The sequence below is a fragment of the Molothrus ater genome, chromosome 23, assembly GCF_012460135.2.
Source record: "Molothrus ater isolate BHLD 08-10-18 breed brown headed cowbird chromosome 23, BPBGC_Mater_1.1, whole genome shotgun sequence".
Classification (NCBI taxonomy): Eukaryota; Metazoa; Chordata; class Aves; order Passeriformes; family Icteridae; genus Molothrus; species Molothrus ater.
This window is the reverse complement of record NC_050500.2, coordinates 1,259,127-1,275,244: the sequence shown is the minus strand read 5'-3', so window position 1 is coordinate 1,275,244 and position 16,118 is coordinate 1,259,127. Positions and strand designations below refer to the sequence as shown.

Genomic DNA, 16,118 nt, shown 5'->3' with positions numbered 1-16,118 from the left:
AAGTTAAATTTAAAAGCAAAATAAGTCCTCAAATATTTCTATTGGCTTACAGTTAAGGCCACAGATTTTCCAAAGTAAGAGCAACTTTGTCTTGCACTTTTGGAAACTCAGAAAATAACCCAGCATCATTCAGGTTGGGACTCTCCAACTGCAACAAAACCTCAAAGCCTATTCCTCAATCACTAGTTTTTCAGTAATTTGCTTGGAACAATCTGAAGCAGGAATGGCAAGCCTTTGTGTTATGGCAAATTACCTGCAAGTGCAAACCCCTTCCGAGCAAAACAGACATGAAAGATTTCAACTCGCATTTTGAGTGTGGGGAGAAGGAAAACTCATCTTCCTTTCTGCTCAAAGCAACCTTCTCCTTTATTAAATGAGTCTTGAATTCTAGTTTAATCCAAGACCAGAGGCACTAACATGAGGTATCACATAAAGATGAAACAGTTCAATTCTCCCATCTCACAGGAGAATTCATCCAAAAGTAGTGATTTATAAATCTTCCTAAGAATAACTATTTCAAGAACATCTCCCAGACTCATGCCTGAGAAAGCTGAAAACATAAAATAAAAGAATTAGCTTTTTGAGTGCACCAGAGTGTTGAAAAATCCTAGTTCCTTTCCACAGTCTCAGTATAATAATTAAAACCTATTATATTTAGAGATACAATGGGAATTAGAAAAAGCTTGTTTCCAAATAATTGCTTCAGCATTATATATATATTCTGACATAAAATTCCATTCAGGCTGGTTTAACTGTCACAGCAATTTCATACCAATATTTATGAACTTAAGCAGAAGGAGAAGAGACATCTACTCAGGGAGCGTGACCCAATATCTCTTCTTAATTTCTTTATAAAAAAGCCAACAACTTTTGGTTTATGGATTATTATTACTATTAAAAATTGAGTTAAGAGTGGAAAATATTGTTCTGAAGAACCAGATCCATTTATAAACAGATGGTCAGTTTCCTTATTGCTAAGAAAAAGGTCACAAGAAACATTCAATGCTAGAAACTAAACTCCTCTTTTGATTGTCTACATAAAACACAGGAGGAAGGTAGCACTTGGTAAGTTCCAGACAATATTTTCAGCATTAGAAAAATACTTCAAGACACACACACACACACACAAAAAAAAAAACTTGGTAAATAAGCTAGAGGGAAGTTCTCCCCGCCACCTCCCTCCCTCCGAGTCTTCTAGTCTATGAAAAAAGTTCTTACAATTTTTCAGAATATTCTTCCAGGGGATGCTGTTAAAACTGCAAGGAAAGTCACATGCAAAGTGCCCGGGCCGCAGGGCCGGAGCCTGGCGCTTGTGCCGGGCCTGTCGGGCTGTGCCCGGCCCGAGCCGAGCCGCGGGCCCGAGCCGGGCCAGGCGGGCCCGGCCTGCCCGGGCCCTGCTCATACCGCGGTTTCCCTGCCCGCTTTCAGGTTGGGGGCCGAGAACTGGCGCCTCATGCGCGGGGGCGTCACGAACGGGCCGTGCTGGCCGGGCCGGTCCGTGTGTTTCGGGGCGCTGCCCTCGGCCCCGGGGCCGCCGTAGGGCTGGCGGTGCTGGTGCAGGTGGCGTTTCTGCTGGAAGCCCTGCGGCTCCGCGCTGTGCGGCGGCTCCGCGCCGTGCAGCGCCTCGGAGGAGCCCGAGGCCTGGCGCCGCAGCCCCTTCTGCGAGCCGCTGTTGAGGGAGTTGCTCCTCCAGCGCAGCGGCGGCTTGCTGCTGGCTGCCGGGCTGAGGCGGCGGGCCCAGCTGCTGCCGGTTCACCTGGATGTTATCCTGGCTCCTCTGCGGCCCGTAAAGATTCCACAGCTGCTGCGGATCTTTAGAAGCGGCTTTGCTTTCTTTCTCTTTGCCTTCATCTTTGTTCTTATCGTCTTCTTTCGGAATTCTGACCTCAATAACTTCATCCTCGGTGATAATGATGTGGGTGCCTGGACTCCACGAGTTCCTGTGTTTGGGATTGCTTTTGAAAGGAAACCGGGGTTTGCGATTTTCAGGTGGAATAAACCGGTGAGGCATATTCTGTCGACGAAGCTGTTTTGCTATTTCCTGCTGCTGCAGATTTTTAAACCGAATCTGTTCTTGCCTCATCCAACGTAAACGCCCGCGTCTGAAAGCTGGATCACCTGCCATCAACTGAGACACACGCTCCTCCTTAGCAAGATCGTCATTCTCGCTTCTCTTTGCCTCATCTGTGGGCTTCTTATCCACATCCACTGCACTGGCAGAGTTCGGAGACTTAGCATTAGCTACAGTTGACTGAGCTTTGTCTGGAGACCCTATCAGGGGTAAAACCTTCTCCATTTTTAGCATTTTATTTCTGAGAACTTTGATCTCTTCATCCTTCATGTTGTTCTGCTTCTTCACTTCTTGCAGAATATCTTCCAATTTGTCTATGTGCACCTTTAGGTCATCCACATCAGTTATTCCTTTACCATTGGCCATTACATCTTCAATCTTTTCGTCTCCAACTCCCACTGTATCCCAGACATCCCGAGCGACAGCTCGCCACGATTCGCGCTCATTTGGGTCTTTTTTCCCATACATGGCACAAAGCTCTTTCATTTTAACAATGGCCAGAGCCTCAATCTCCTGCCTACTGTGCCTGAAGTCATTGAGCGCTACCTCATAGCATATCTCCTTCACAGCCTGAATCTTTAGGTCTGAGATGGTGACCCATTTGGAGTCTTTGCTAAGGCGTCGCCGTTGGGGTATCTGGTACATTTTAATAGGTTCTCGTTTCTTCCCACTGCTGGGGAGGCCACACTTTTTTACAATGGTTTGGAGCTTGCTGGGGGGCAGCTTCTCTCTCAGGGAAGTGATCAGTCTCCAACTCTCCTCACACGATCTCTTGTCCGAATCATCCCCACTATCAGAGTCTGCATCCTTTGGAAAAACAAAAATCAAGAAGTGGCCCCAAAATAACCAAAATTAAAATTGTAAGAAAATGGAAAAGCTAAACAAGAAGTAGCAGGCAAAGAAAACTAAATCAAAAATCAAAATAGAACAAGTGATAAGGAGGTCCCTGAAGACTGAGTGTTAGGGCATTAAAATGCATCTTCAAGAGTCATGGCCTGTCAAAATTGGAGCTCTTCACTAAATAAAGATTAACATTATATTTAAGTCTTGTCATCTCATAATAGCTGATAATCTGAACTCTTCCCTCCCAAACCCTTCCGAAGTCTTTAAATAGACCGACTAAAACCAAGTTCCTGGTTTTAAATCTTAGGACCAAGTGTAAACTGCACTTCACACATGCTACAAAGACATGCAAATCCCCACCACACACATTTGCCTTGGTGACTGCTGTTGCTTCTTTCAGCAAATCCTCCCCAGGAAGGTGAGCACAACAGCCATAGAAGATGTCATGAGCAGCCAGAGTAAGTCGGGTTAACACTGGTTAGTAACGTTGCACGTGGTTGCAGGGATGCTCAAGTTTAGAATCCATTTCACTACAACAGCAGCCAGAGAAGTGTTAGACGATAAGAAAAAATGAAACAGAAGCAGCCGAAAGGTTCAATGTTAAAAGGACTGTAAGTGCCACTATGACAGACGAAGACAGTGGTTCATACTCCAAGACTTGCTACAAGCTAGAAGGATATCCAGAATCAGAGTTTCAGAGCTGGGTTGTGGTTTGTTTGTTTGACTTTTTTTTCCATTTGGTACCTTGTTGCTTAGTTTAAAGAAAAAAAAACCATTATCAGTCTTGTCTGTCCGAAGAATGAGTTTCAGCAGAATGCAGAGTAATGACTTTCTGGTTTTAATTGTTTTAATACAAATTTTCTACTTGATATCCTTGATTTGTCTTCTTTTCAAAACCTAGAGCCTGGAGCTTCCACACACTTGCTAACCATTATGCGCTTTGCTTCTTCATTACAAGTTTTCCACCTTTTGCTAAATGATTTTTAATGAGCAGTGCCTCGGGTTTCCATATGCTAGGAATGTCTGTTCAGATAAACTGCCACCCCAAGTTAAGGATATCCATCATTGCTTACTGCAACCAGGAATTAAAACAGACCACTTTTCTTTAAAGGCTGGTTAAGACATCTCTTTAACAAGCAAGAAGTCCTGTGTATTACTGTGATCCGAACACCTTCAACGCAGCTCTCAGCGTCTAATGCAGCTCTAACTAACATCCCTGTATTCCACATGGAGATTTGTAACAGATGAGAAACCAGGAACAGTAACAGACACTTACTCTAAAACCAAAGGAAACCCAGGTCATTGAGCCAGCACCAGATTCACATTATTGAGCTTCTTGTGACTTAATGTAGTTTTAAGAACAGTACTAGAGAACCAACTTCTAGTTTAGGTCAAAATGTAAGCAAAACACTGGTTTAGAAACTCTTTGTGAGTTTACAGCTGACAAAAGTTGTGGCCTAAGGAAACAGCATCTGGCAAAGTGCACACTGCAGTGGAAACCAAGGTTTCCCTGGAGGAAGCCCCAGTGTAGCTGGGCCACTCAGGGATACAACCAGGAAGGCAAAACGTGAACTACTCCAACATTAAGTCACAAGTTCCACAGGACTCTGAGAGTTACAAAACTACCATAGAACTACTTATGGGTAAAGCATGTCTTCGTGTCAAAAGATGATGAAGAGACACTGAGTCATGGCCCTGTGCACTCAGAGGTTACCAGACCAATTAGTGAAGCTATAATCAGAATTCCAGTATCAACTGGCCACTGCAGAGGCATTATGACCATTTTAGCTCAATTACACACATTTTCACAATCAATTTGTAAAATGGAGAACAACTACTTCTACTCCCTAGTAATACTAGCAAGTCAAAGGTATTTTAGATGGCAATTTTGAGGGACAAGAGCTATTGTTTATTTTTTTGTACAGCACATCTAACAAATAAACATCCAGACTGGTTGGAATCTCAACATAAATACAAAACAATCTGGTAAACAGGGTTAACTGGCTTCTTACATCTGAGATTATACTCCAGTTTAGACCAAGAATATTTATATCTCAATATCAGTCTTACAGAGCAGTAAGTTAGAGAACCTGTTACTGCAGCTGGCCGTGGCAGCCATGTAAACACTTTCAAGGCACACAAGCTGAAATGCACTCCCAGATTTCCCACTCTTTATTCAGCTATGGCTGCATGGATGCACTAATCCTGTCCACCCCAGGCTCTGCACACAGCAACACAGAAATCATGAGCTGTGTCAGCAAGCTCTGCTGTCACCTGAAATATTCTTATGGAGCACTGTGATAAGCAGGGCACTGCTCCCTGACCAAGGATCACATTTGATATGATCCCTTACAGCTAGGACAGGTGTCCTTCAAGAACTCCTGAGGAGTGTAGGGTCCACCTGTGTCCACTACCCAAAACCAGCAAGAACAAAACAAACTTGAAGAAACCAGCATCTTTATTATATTAACCACTCCACTCTCTAAAGAATTTCCCCTTAATCTGAAGTATTTGGGGAAATAAATTCCCTTCAACACTTTATAAATGCAGCCTTATTGGAATGAACTTCCCAGACAGCCAATTTCACATCTTTAATTCATACAATAGCTTAGCTTGTGCCAGTCAGCTAAAATTTAGGGGAGGGAATTCCATTACTTGCATCTCATTTGACACGTTGCCAAAAGTTACTCAATACTCAAACTATTTTTCTTTTCACATTTTTACTGTGCTATTATTTTTGCTACCCAAATTTTAACTATAAAATTCCAGAGATAAAACATGATATTAGTCACATTTAAGCTTCTTTTCTGAACTAATAGTTGCCTTGGTCAAAGTCTACAGCCACTCCATCCAAGAAATGAGCCCCTTGTGATGAAATAATTGGAGATGCAGAAGTCTCTAAGTGTGTAATAGGAATTTAAAAAAATTATGTAGCTTCTTCCTATGGAAGCCACGGTACTTTGCTCCATTCTGGCTTGGCAAGAAGGGCAAGAGCTTTACAGTGCAAAGCCCAGCATGCATTTACCCCACAGTCTCCATCTCATACTACAGACATGAATCGTGAGTTTGAAATTTTTATCAGAATTCTGACCCAACTACATTTGTGTTCTGGCTAAAGACAACCAGCTAAAGCAGAATCAGGAGACTCAGGTTTCTTAGGGAAATCTAGACTTCGTTCCTGGGTTTGGTCTTGTTTTCCAAATTCACAGGGTGCTTGAAGACTGCATGGATTTCTATTTGTAACGCACTTCAGAGGTATTTGTTGTGAGAAGACCCAAGTCTTCCTATATCAGACTTAATTTATCAGATTTCCTATTTGACAAATACGTGGAGTGCTGGAACTCCCAGTGCTCTGAATGAGTTAACACACTGCTCCCTACTCAGATCCCCACCACTGGCTTGTGTACCACCAAGACCCTCACGAGGAACTCCATGCAGGGGAGGGAGAAGGGTTAAAACATGCACAATGCAGCAACATTTTCAGACGTCATTCAAAAACTAAACCTAGTGTATCAATGTTCTAGAAATCTCTTTGGCAGCACAAAATTAGTATGTTCTGGTGATCCAAGACAAAAATAAAGGCAAACATCCCAAGGAGTAGCTGTTTAGACTACTGAAAAGGAACTTCAAAAAACACGGAGCACAAAAATGCCCTTCTTTCAGGTTAACTTGCAAGAAATCCGATCTATCCCAACAAGAATTGATTAAAGCCTCTTTACTGTCAATCACAATCTCCGAATTAACCTGAAGGAGCTCACTCACACTGCTAATAATTCACTGTAGACACAAAGAATTTGAAAGCAAAGGGAGAACTGCATTGTGCAGACAACCCAAGCAGGTTTCCTAAACTTTCAGATAAGCAAGGACAGGAATTACTGTTTGCCAAAGGCATAGTTAATCAGGAGCAAGGACACATACCAGTCTTTGCTGCTCCAACAAGAGATCAGCTTCCTCCTTCTCTTTCTTATATAAGATCTCCATTTCTTGTAATCTGAAGATGAACAGAAGAACAGAAGTAGTCAGAGGTCATTAGTTTCCTGTTGGTGTTACTCTACATGCACAGTCTCCTGAATTACAGTTCCATGAGTAAAAGGCATTGTCCTTAAAAGGAACTGTTCTCTGGCTGTTCAGGGTTTCTGAAGTGAAACCCTGCAAGCTGCTTTTCAGCCTTTACCAAAAGGTCTGCAGCAGTAGTGGCCAGTGCTTACCTGTGATTTTCAAAGGAGCTGGAGCACTGAAACACTACAGTCAAATAAGAGGAAGCTTTCTGAACTTCCACAAGAGGTAGCACAGATGCTGTGAACCCAGTAACCTACTGCTGACTCTTCCTTCTTTCAGGTCAAAATTTTAAGTTATTTTATTACCTTTTCTCCATCTCTTGCTTCATGTCAATGCCCTGCTTCTCCAGAAGCTCCCTCTGAGCAAATGTCCAGTCAACTGGCTCTGAGGGAGTCTCAGCTGATGGTGTTTTCTCTCTTTCTGCTCGTGCTTGCTCTGGGTGGTTGAATCTGAAGACATGATTTTTACCCATGATGATACGATTTCCTGGGAATAGGAACAGAAAACTGCAGCTGACAGAAGGATGGTACCAAGTTCTATTTAAAAGATAAAGGTGACACTGCCCCTGAACAGCACCTAGCATTCCCCACAAATGATGTCAATGTCACATACAGAGAGTCTAAAAAAAAAATCTGTGGTAACATTTCTTACCTGAGCGCAACTGCACAGGCTGCACAACCCTCTTGCCATTCACGTAGGTTTCTGATCGTTCACAAGGCTCCAAAGTAACAATAACTACAAAGAAAACATTGATGAGTGAGACTTTAGAGAGTCCTGAAGAGGAACAGAAGTGTGCAAGCCCCAGAGGCCTCTCATTTGCTGCCTGTGTTCATACTAACACCAAAGAAGTCACTCACCCCTGGATGTCATGCTACTTAAAAATAACGACCCAAGGGGAAATCAATAGTACTGACTTCTCTACCTACTGCAGCTGGAAACTACTTTTTTTTTCATGTTTATAGTTAACTGTTACACTGGCTGCAGCCTACAATTTGAAGCTATTATCACCTAAACAAATTTGATTTTCTTTCCCTAACACTCAAGAAATCAAGTCAAAACTGATCCTTTTCTTGAGGTCAGAAAACTTGCAGATCAGGGGATTCCCTGGGCAGCCAGGGAGCCTGAGGAGGAGCAGAGCTTCACCTTCGCCGTTGTTGTTCCTCTCGCTGCGGAAGACGCAGTGCTCCTCCTTGATGTGAGCCCCGCTCAGCACGATGTCCTGGCGCCGCTCTGCGTCGGCCTGGCCAACCCTGCAGCCAACAGAGGGGCATCAACAGCAAACCAGACACCTCCTGCAGCTCTGCACTGGACAGCACTGCCCACAAACACCCAGGAAAAGCCTGAGCTATTAAGACTACCCTTCACATGGAAAGGTTGGGACCAGCGCTGAATTGTGCACTGCAGAGAACCTGCCTGCTCTGCCATGAACTGGAGGATGACAAGAAAAGCTTTCCCTCCCTTAAAGCATGTCACTTGGAGAACTGTGAAATACCTCTGGGTTTAATGCAATTCCTTCCCTCTTGTGGAACCCTTCCCTTTTAGAAAGGGATGCAAGGTGGGGGAGCCCAACAAGAACTTCAGTGCTGTGTTCCAGCCGGCAGACAGGGACCATCCCTCCCACCAATCGCCTTCTGCACTTGAACAAAGGAGCACAAATGGCTCAGGAGGCTCCTGCTGAATAATTTGATGCCACAAGCAGTTTCATCAGCATCTAGACAGAGAGGTTGGCTGTACCCCTGGAGCACGAAGATGTATGTCCATTCCAAACCCAAGTGTTTGAGCAATTCTAGGTACAGACAACTTCATTTCCAATCCTAATGTTTATGAACTTGCTCTACTTATTAATTTACACATTTCTGATGCCAATGAGCTAGGCTCAATACTTATAATGACTTCTTAAGCCCCAGGCTATTCTAGTTGTCATTCTCTGCTGAATTCTCTACACTTCTCTCGGTGGGCTTAATGCACCTTAGAGTAGAGTACCACATGCCAGCCCCTGTCAGTGTACTCTCTTCCATTTGCTCCCCAGGAATATACAAATTAAGCAAGCAAACACAGCTTGGTGCTCAAAAAAAAAAAAAAATAAAGTTCACCTCTCTCCTTCCAGCTGTTTTGAAAATAAATTTTGGAACAAAATCAATTTTTAATTGGAAGTCTGGTGATTCAATTTTATCTCATATCTGTGAATGCAGAACCCATTAAATGTGTACTGGCACGAATAACAATTTATTTAAACAATAAAGCTAACATTCAGCCATATTCCAGTTGCTATGGTTTTCAATCCTGCAGCCATCAAAATCTCTCATGCACTTCCAGTAAGTTTTACTACAAACTTAAGAGGGGATGTCATGCTTCCTTTTACTGCCCAGAACAGTTTCTTAAAGCTGAGTGACTGCACATGTAACTTTTTGTTAGTTGGTGTTCTTACTTTAAACACCAAGTCAACTTAAAAGAAGTTGCATTTCTGCACTTTTTTCCACCTACAGCAATCTCATGTTTCATTTGTAGCTGCAACTTGAACAGCTCAAGGCACCAGGATTATTTCAACTCACGGTGTCTCCAGCTTGGGGATTTAAGCAAGCAGAGAAGGCAACTCCAGAGTGTGTCAGCACCAACTCTCACCTTGTGATGCCATCTTTGATGTAGTACAGCAGACATTCAGACATGAGTGGATCTTCATTAAGATTTACAAGATGAGGAGTCTGAAAGAACAAAAAGGAAAAGTTAATTAAGAACTGAGGTTCTGCTTTCAGGCTCCTTCCTGCAGCTCTGGAGGGTGTGCTTTAATCCAGCAGTTTTGCCACGTGTATCGAGATTATTCCATAATGGATTTTTTCAAACACAACATCCTAAAGTATTGCAAAGCACCACAAAGTACCAGTGAAATACAGATGGCTTAGTTATCCAAAATATCAGTCCATGGAAGGAAGAAAAGCTTCAGCTGGAGAACAAGAAGTCCTTATAAAGTCTCTGTAAACTTTGATAATGGAAGTCCAAGAGCAGAAAATGTTGCTTCAGTGAAATTTTGAAACTGATATGGAATCAACTTTGACTTTTCTTGGGCACAGGTCGGGTGCTTATTTGGCAAAGTCTGTTAAAATCAAAACAAAATCTAAAACTACCAGTATTCTCTGATACCAACAGCTAAGAAGCTCTTCATCTAAACTTCTTCTAAATTTAAATCCACTACAGTTACTAAACCAACCTTCTTTGGTGAAAAAACCCCATTGGAATCAGCAAACAAGTCACAAGGCCTTGGTGTGAAAATCTAGCCAGTGAGATGGCAGTAAGCACAAGCACAAAAGAAAAGGCAAAAATGGTTAAACATAAGTAAAGCAGAAGGATGATAAAAGAGAAACAAAACTGTTAATAAGCCACTTGTCCCTTTGTTACCCTCAAACAGAATAGATTTAGGAAGAATAAATAAATTTGGCTCAGATTCCTTATTAACACTATTTCCATCAACTTATCTTAAATGCAAAAAAGTTTATTTATGACAGCTTTTAACAGCATGATATTTACAGAAGCTCAAAAATTACTGGACAGTCATGATGAATTTGTTTTTGAATGAAGGTCTCTGATTGTCAATTGCCCAATGGAAGATTTAATTATAAGGACAGAAAGGGGGAGAAAAAATACAGCATTTTCACCCCTAAAAATCCAGGGGTGACCCAAAGCTGCAGCTGAAGATGTTCCACGCTGCCACTGCTGTTCACTGCACAAATCAGCACTTGGAGCTCTTCAAAGCTCTTCAGTCAAGAGAAAAATGGAGAGAAACCAAATCCCAGCCACAGTCATCTGCTGTAACACCACTACCACTTGCACCACTCGAATACTTTGTAAGAAATAAAGCTCCACAGCTTGAGAGATGATGCTGGCACACCCAGCTGTTGACTCTTTGCATATGATGAGATCCATACTGGTGCCTCAGAAGGGTAAAGTCTTTGTACAGAACACTTCACATTTTCTAGCTAAGCTCTCGTCTCCTACATTTTCACAACCAGCACAGTTACTAGAGGGACAGCTCAGGAACTGCAAGGATAGCAAGGAACAGAAGCAGACAGGACTGGGTTGGGAGTTTCACTTCTCCTAATAAATCCTACAGAGGTAAAAATAAATACTATCTATTACCCAAGCATCTACTTTATCCAGCTGGCATTTATACACAAACCTGATCAGCTGAAAATGCACCAAAAGAATCATCAAAAAGAGCTGATGGCCTCTGAGGAAAAATCTAAAAGGAGATGAGGATCCATAACGTAAGAGGAAGAAATGTAAAGAACACTCAATGAATCTGCCTCTTTACAAACCCCAGGCACTCCTGGAGTAGCTGCTAAAAGCAAAGTGGAGTTCTACCAACTCCAAGCATTGCAGACTAACACTATTCTAAGTGAAGGATTAAACATTTTAACCAATTCTGGGGTTCTGCATTTCTGTGCAGTGCCTCTGAAGAGGTCCCTGCTTAACCCCAGATCAAGTTTACTACACACTTGCACACTAAAGTATTTCCCATGCTGCTTGTTCAAAGATTTTTAAGATAAAAGAAAGTAAGTTTTTTTCCTTGTACTTCTTTTATAATTCTGCTTTACCTGCAGAGACAGGTTCTTTGCTAACCTAATTATTTTACACTTATAGCACTGATTTATGCCCTTTTCCTGCACAGTTCTGCTTCTTTCTGATTTCAGAAAACAGAACTAATGGCAAGTATTGAATTAAATATTCCCTTGCATCCCCTGTGTTCAGTGGTTCATTAGATCACTATCTTTTTTTCCAAGGGGAAGAAGGATTAACAAAAAATTCAAGGAGGAGCACCTAAACAAGCCTTAAATCTTCTCAAAGAAGAACAGGTAGAGCACACAAAGGTCACACACAGCTACTGCAGAAAATGGCAACAGAATTAAGACACGGCACCTTCTGATGTGCCACTGAATCAAGATACAGAAGGAGCTGCTTCTCCTTGCAGCACAGCATCCTCTAAAGGAAAATCCAAATCAGCTCAGCTCTTATCACCCTCCTCTAGGTCAATTAGCTTTTTGGAAACATCATGCAAGAGTTAACAATTTCCTTTACCTTTTTGGGTGAGAAGACTCCCAGTGTTCCTCCATCTTCCCGAATGGCAACGCCCATTTCTGCCAACAATGCCTCCCTGATTGAGAAAAACAAGATATTGCCCCCATTTTAGGCTTCTGAGACAACGAAGGTCTAATGAAAGCCAGGTAATTACTGGATTAGACTTTGAGCCAGCCTACCCAGGACTGTAACCACCTCAGGGCACAGCAGGGCAAGTTGGTAAACTTTTAGTCCAGAGTGGCCTGTGGAACAGCAACTTTAACTGTGAACAGCAACTTTAACTGTGACAGACCCAGGAAAGAGCAGGACTTCCCCCAGCATTGCCCTGCTGTTCTACCTCTAACACAAGGGCCAGCAGAACCATCCCTAACACCATTCTCCATTGCTTTGAACAGGGTAACCTTGTCCATTTTCCACTCTCCAGAGACCATCCATACTGCAGCACTTTCCATTCCTGACCTTTCCATCCTAATGGCCTCTGTTTTCCTCAGTTTCTCTTCCCATGTTTCATTCAGCTCTGCAATGATCTTCTCAGACTCCTGTGTGAAAATACCAAAAGATGTTTTACAATTCTTTCCAAAGTTCTTCACATACACAAAGCAATTGAAGTCTGTGCTCTGTTTAGGCCTCAAATTAATTTCACATATAAAAAGCATTCTTAGCACCTTAAAACTCTTACTTATTTCCCTTAAAAGGGTAGGAAGTCCTGAAGGCAAGCTGAGGAGAAAAGATGACTTCATATCTAACCACAGTCACTTTATTTTGAACCACCTAAACTCATTTCCCTTTTTTTAAAAAAAATGTGATTTACAGACATGATTCAGTAACTGAATGCCAAGGAAATGCAGAGACCACACTGTTACTGCCATGGCAACAGAGGGTTTCCAATAGGAAAGGGAAATGCAGAGTGTGCTCAGCCCTGTGGCAGTGTCTGATGGCAAACATGAGAATGTTGCAGAGACTCAACACAGCCAACTCTCCCCATTCCTCCACCCATGGACATTGGGGGGGCTTGCACAAAAATCAAGAAATACTTCACTGTGATGCACTTTGCTGTGGTTTAATTCTGTGCAGCACTGGGACAAGGCTGCCTTTGTCTGGCCCAAACATGCTATTCTGTGCTTCACATTTTAATCTCTGGGGGCTGGGCGAAGACAACAGTGGCAGGATTATTCTTCCTCCTTTTTTTCAGCTTTGGGGTAATTTGGTTTTCTGACAGCTGAGTGCATTTGCAAGTCAGACTTGGCTCACACTAGAGCTGACCAGGCCTCTAAGTCTACACTTATGATCAAATTTTCCATAACTACAACTGCATCAGATGACCCGTAAGTAAGAATCAAGAATTTAATTTATAATTTAATTGTAGCTCCAGGCTGCAATTAAACCTAAATCATCTTAACAAGAAAGGTTGTGCATGAACCCAGTTTCCAGCCCACTGCAGTTAAGTGCCCTCTTTACTGTGCAAGTGGGTTTCACACAGTTTCTGCAGACACAGGAGACATTTATGAAAAGAAGCCCTCCCAGGTCCACAATTCTTTAGCCTCCTTAACACCCACCTTCAAACGTTCAATGGCCTCTTCTCCTCCTGGTGTTGACATGATTCTTTCCTGTATACTGGACACAGATGTTAAGCCCACCTGACTACTGAGAGAGCAGGAGGATGGAGATGCAGTGAGGGACCCCATGGAGGCTGTGGAAAAATTGCCAGGACGTTGATTCTCGGAGGCTAGCAAGTATCTATGCTTATTGTTCTGAAAATCTTTCAGATCTGAGAGAGAGACACACAGACAGAGGGAAGGCAGGAAGATGGGAAAACAGGAAGGGGGAAGGAAGAGGAAAAAGGGAAGAAAGGAAGGAAGGAAATACCAGTGTAAGAGGAAAGCATTTAAGCAGCAACAAGGCAAGTTTTGTAATTTTTAGATGGCAGTTCTGAAACAAATCTTTTAATACTAGCAACAATAACATAATAACTCAACTCAGACCCTGAGGTTCACTAGGAAAGACTGCATCATAAACCTTTCTAAAGAAAAACGATTGAAAAAATAAATTACACCTTGGCCAAAAGCAGCCATCCTGCTCCTCACTGAACACTAATTAACCTGAGCACCCTGAAGCTCAGAGCAGGACCAAACTGAGACCCTCATGAGATTAGTGCCATTTTGGGCTGAAGTCTGAGACACCAACCCCCTAAGCTCAGGAAAACATTCTCTTCCAGAGTCCTTTAATGTGAAATGATGATTCAGTAAATCTTTATCACAGCAGTGGTTCTGCTGCTCAAGCACCCAGACCACATGGACAATGAACTTCCTCTCCTTAAATTCTCACCAGAGAATGAATCACCTGTCAGTGCATGACAGGGACAAGAGAACATAAGCTCACAACAACATCATTATGGTGCTTCTTGACCTTCCTTATCTGCAGAAAAATGGAAATCTAACATATATGATCAGCAAAATATCTGATAAGGGTCTTACACTTCAGAAGGTGCTTCAAAGCTTTTTGGCTGTTAGTTTAAATAAGAAAGGTCTTTTAAAAACCTCCACAATTTAACAAGGTGGCTTTTGTAGTCTGAAAACCTGCAGGCCTGAAAATGCTGCCTTGAAAGCCAGAGAGTAGGAAAAGCTGCCTGAATGATATAAGAACAAATATACAAGGGAAATTAATATAAATTTAACTTGTCTTCTTGGACACATCTGTAAGCAATATCCTCAGAATAATCACACACCAAAAGAAAAATCTTCTAACATGAAAATATCAGATAACTGAATAGCTTGGTTTTAATATTTTAAAATTTAATTTCAAAGACAAATCCTTTAAAATAAGTCACTTCAGGAAAGAAACAGGTCAAATCAGACCCTGCAAGTTATAAACAGGGGCATCACACTTACAAAAGTGAGATGCTCCCCCAGACATTGCATAAATTTCCCTGTCCTCCTACATCTCCTCTACTCTTCCCCTGAACAATCCTGCCATTGTCAGCCTTATGCCCTAGTTCACTCCACGCTCAACCTGCTGTTTCAGCCTCCTGGAACTGATGACTGCCCCGAGTCAGTTTAAAAACCACCATCTGCAAATACAGGAGGCAGGGCTGGGAGTTTCACAGAAGAGAAGCAGGTTAAGGGAAGGGAATGCTGCCAGGATGAGGAAAGCAGGCATGACAGAGCAGGGATGAAGTCTCAAAAGGCCATGCACTCCTGAAGAGAAAGGAAGTGGCACTTGCAGTAGCTCCACAGTGGCCGTGAGCGCAGAGAACCAGAAGCCTCGGGAGCATGCACGCCGCTGCCGCAGCCGCAGCTCTCACACCGTGACGTGCACACGCTGCAGGCAGCATCCGAATGTCACACAGGCCAGCAGGAGCCTTTACACCACCAGGAGCTTCAACGTGAGGAAATTTCAGACAGATCTCTTTCAGCTGATACTGAGTGAGGGTCAAAAAGACTGACTGAAAGAGTTTCAAAAGCCTTCCAACCCCAAACTTACATGGAGGACATTTCCCTTGCAATAGACTACATGTATTCCCCGTCCTTAGAAGCAAACACCAAGGGAAATAAAATGTTCCTTGCTGACTTGTTTTAGCCCTGTTAAGTTAATAAACTGCAACCAACTATATTTAACCTCAAAAAAAGAGACCTTCATCAGTATGTCTGGTTTCTTTCTTTTTTTTTTTTTTTAAGGATTATACAAAATACATTGCAGTGTCCAGGAGGAACTGGTAATACTTCATCTTGAATTCATCAACTGAAACATTTAAAGCAAATACTTCAAAGTGGAAAAAAGCTGCTAAAATGCCAGGAAGCCATGTGAGCAGGAACTGAGTAACTGGGGAAAGATTTGAGAGAAAGATTTTCTGGTTCAAATCTAAACTGTGTGCTGTCATGAAAACACAGTGCAGAACTACCACTCTCCCTTCTGTATTCTGCCAGAAAGTAACAATGAACATATGTTGCACTTTAAACTCTGCATTTTTTTTTGTTGTGGACTCAATCTAAGAAGTGCTGGTGAGGCTGGTTTTCATGAACCTGCACTGCATTCCAGTGAGTGTTCTGTCTGGGATTTCCCTGTGAGAAATGCTGGC

General features: G+C 42.5%; 1 protein-coding gene across 6 annotated transcripts in view; it reads right to left on the bottom strand.

The window, feature by feature from the left end:
- The window catches only part of KIF1B (kinesin family member 1B), a 78,587-nt gene that overhangs the window by 36,354 nt on the left and 26,115 nt on the right, over positions 1-16,118 (bottom strand). For 3 of the 6 annotated variants that reach the window (XM_036396073.1, XM_036396075.1, XM_036396074.1), the window contains 8 exons: positions 13,600-13,811; positions 12,503-12,582; positions 12,044-12,119; positions 9,596-9,675; positions 8,117-8,223; positions 7,625-7,708; positions 7,279-7,459; positions 6,833-6,905 (listed from right to left, as the gene is read on the bottom strand). In XM_036396073.1, the coding sequence (XP_036251966.1) occupies positions 6,833-6,905; positions 7,279-7,459; positions 7,625-7,708; positions 8,117-8,223; positions 9,596-9,675; positions 12,044-12,119; positions 12,503-12,582; positions 13,600-13,811 (893 nt within the window). The remainder of the gene's footprint in view (positions 1-6,832; positions 6,906-7,278; positions 7,460-7,624; positions 7,709-8,116; positions 8,224-9,595; positions 9,676-12,043; positions 12,120-12,502; positions 12,583-13,599; positions 13,812-16,118) is intronic. The other 3 variants (XM_036396076.1, XM_036396077.1, XM_036396078.1) reach the window with 1 other exon arrangement.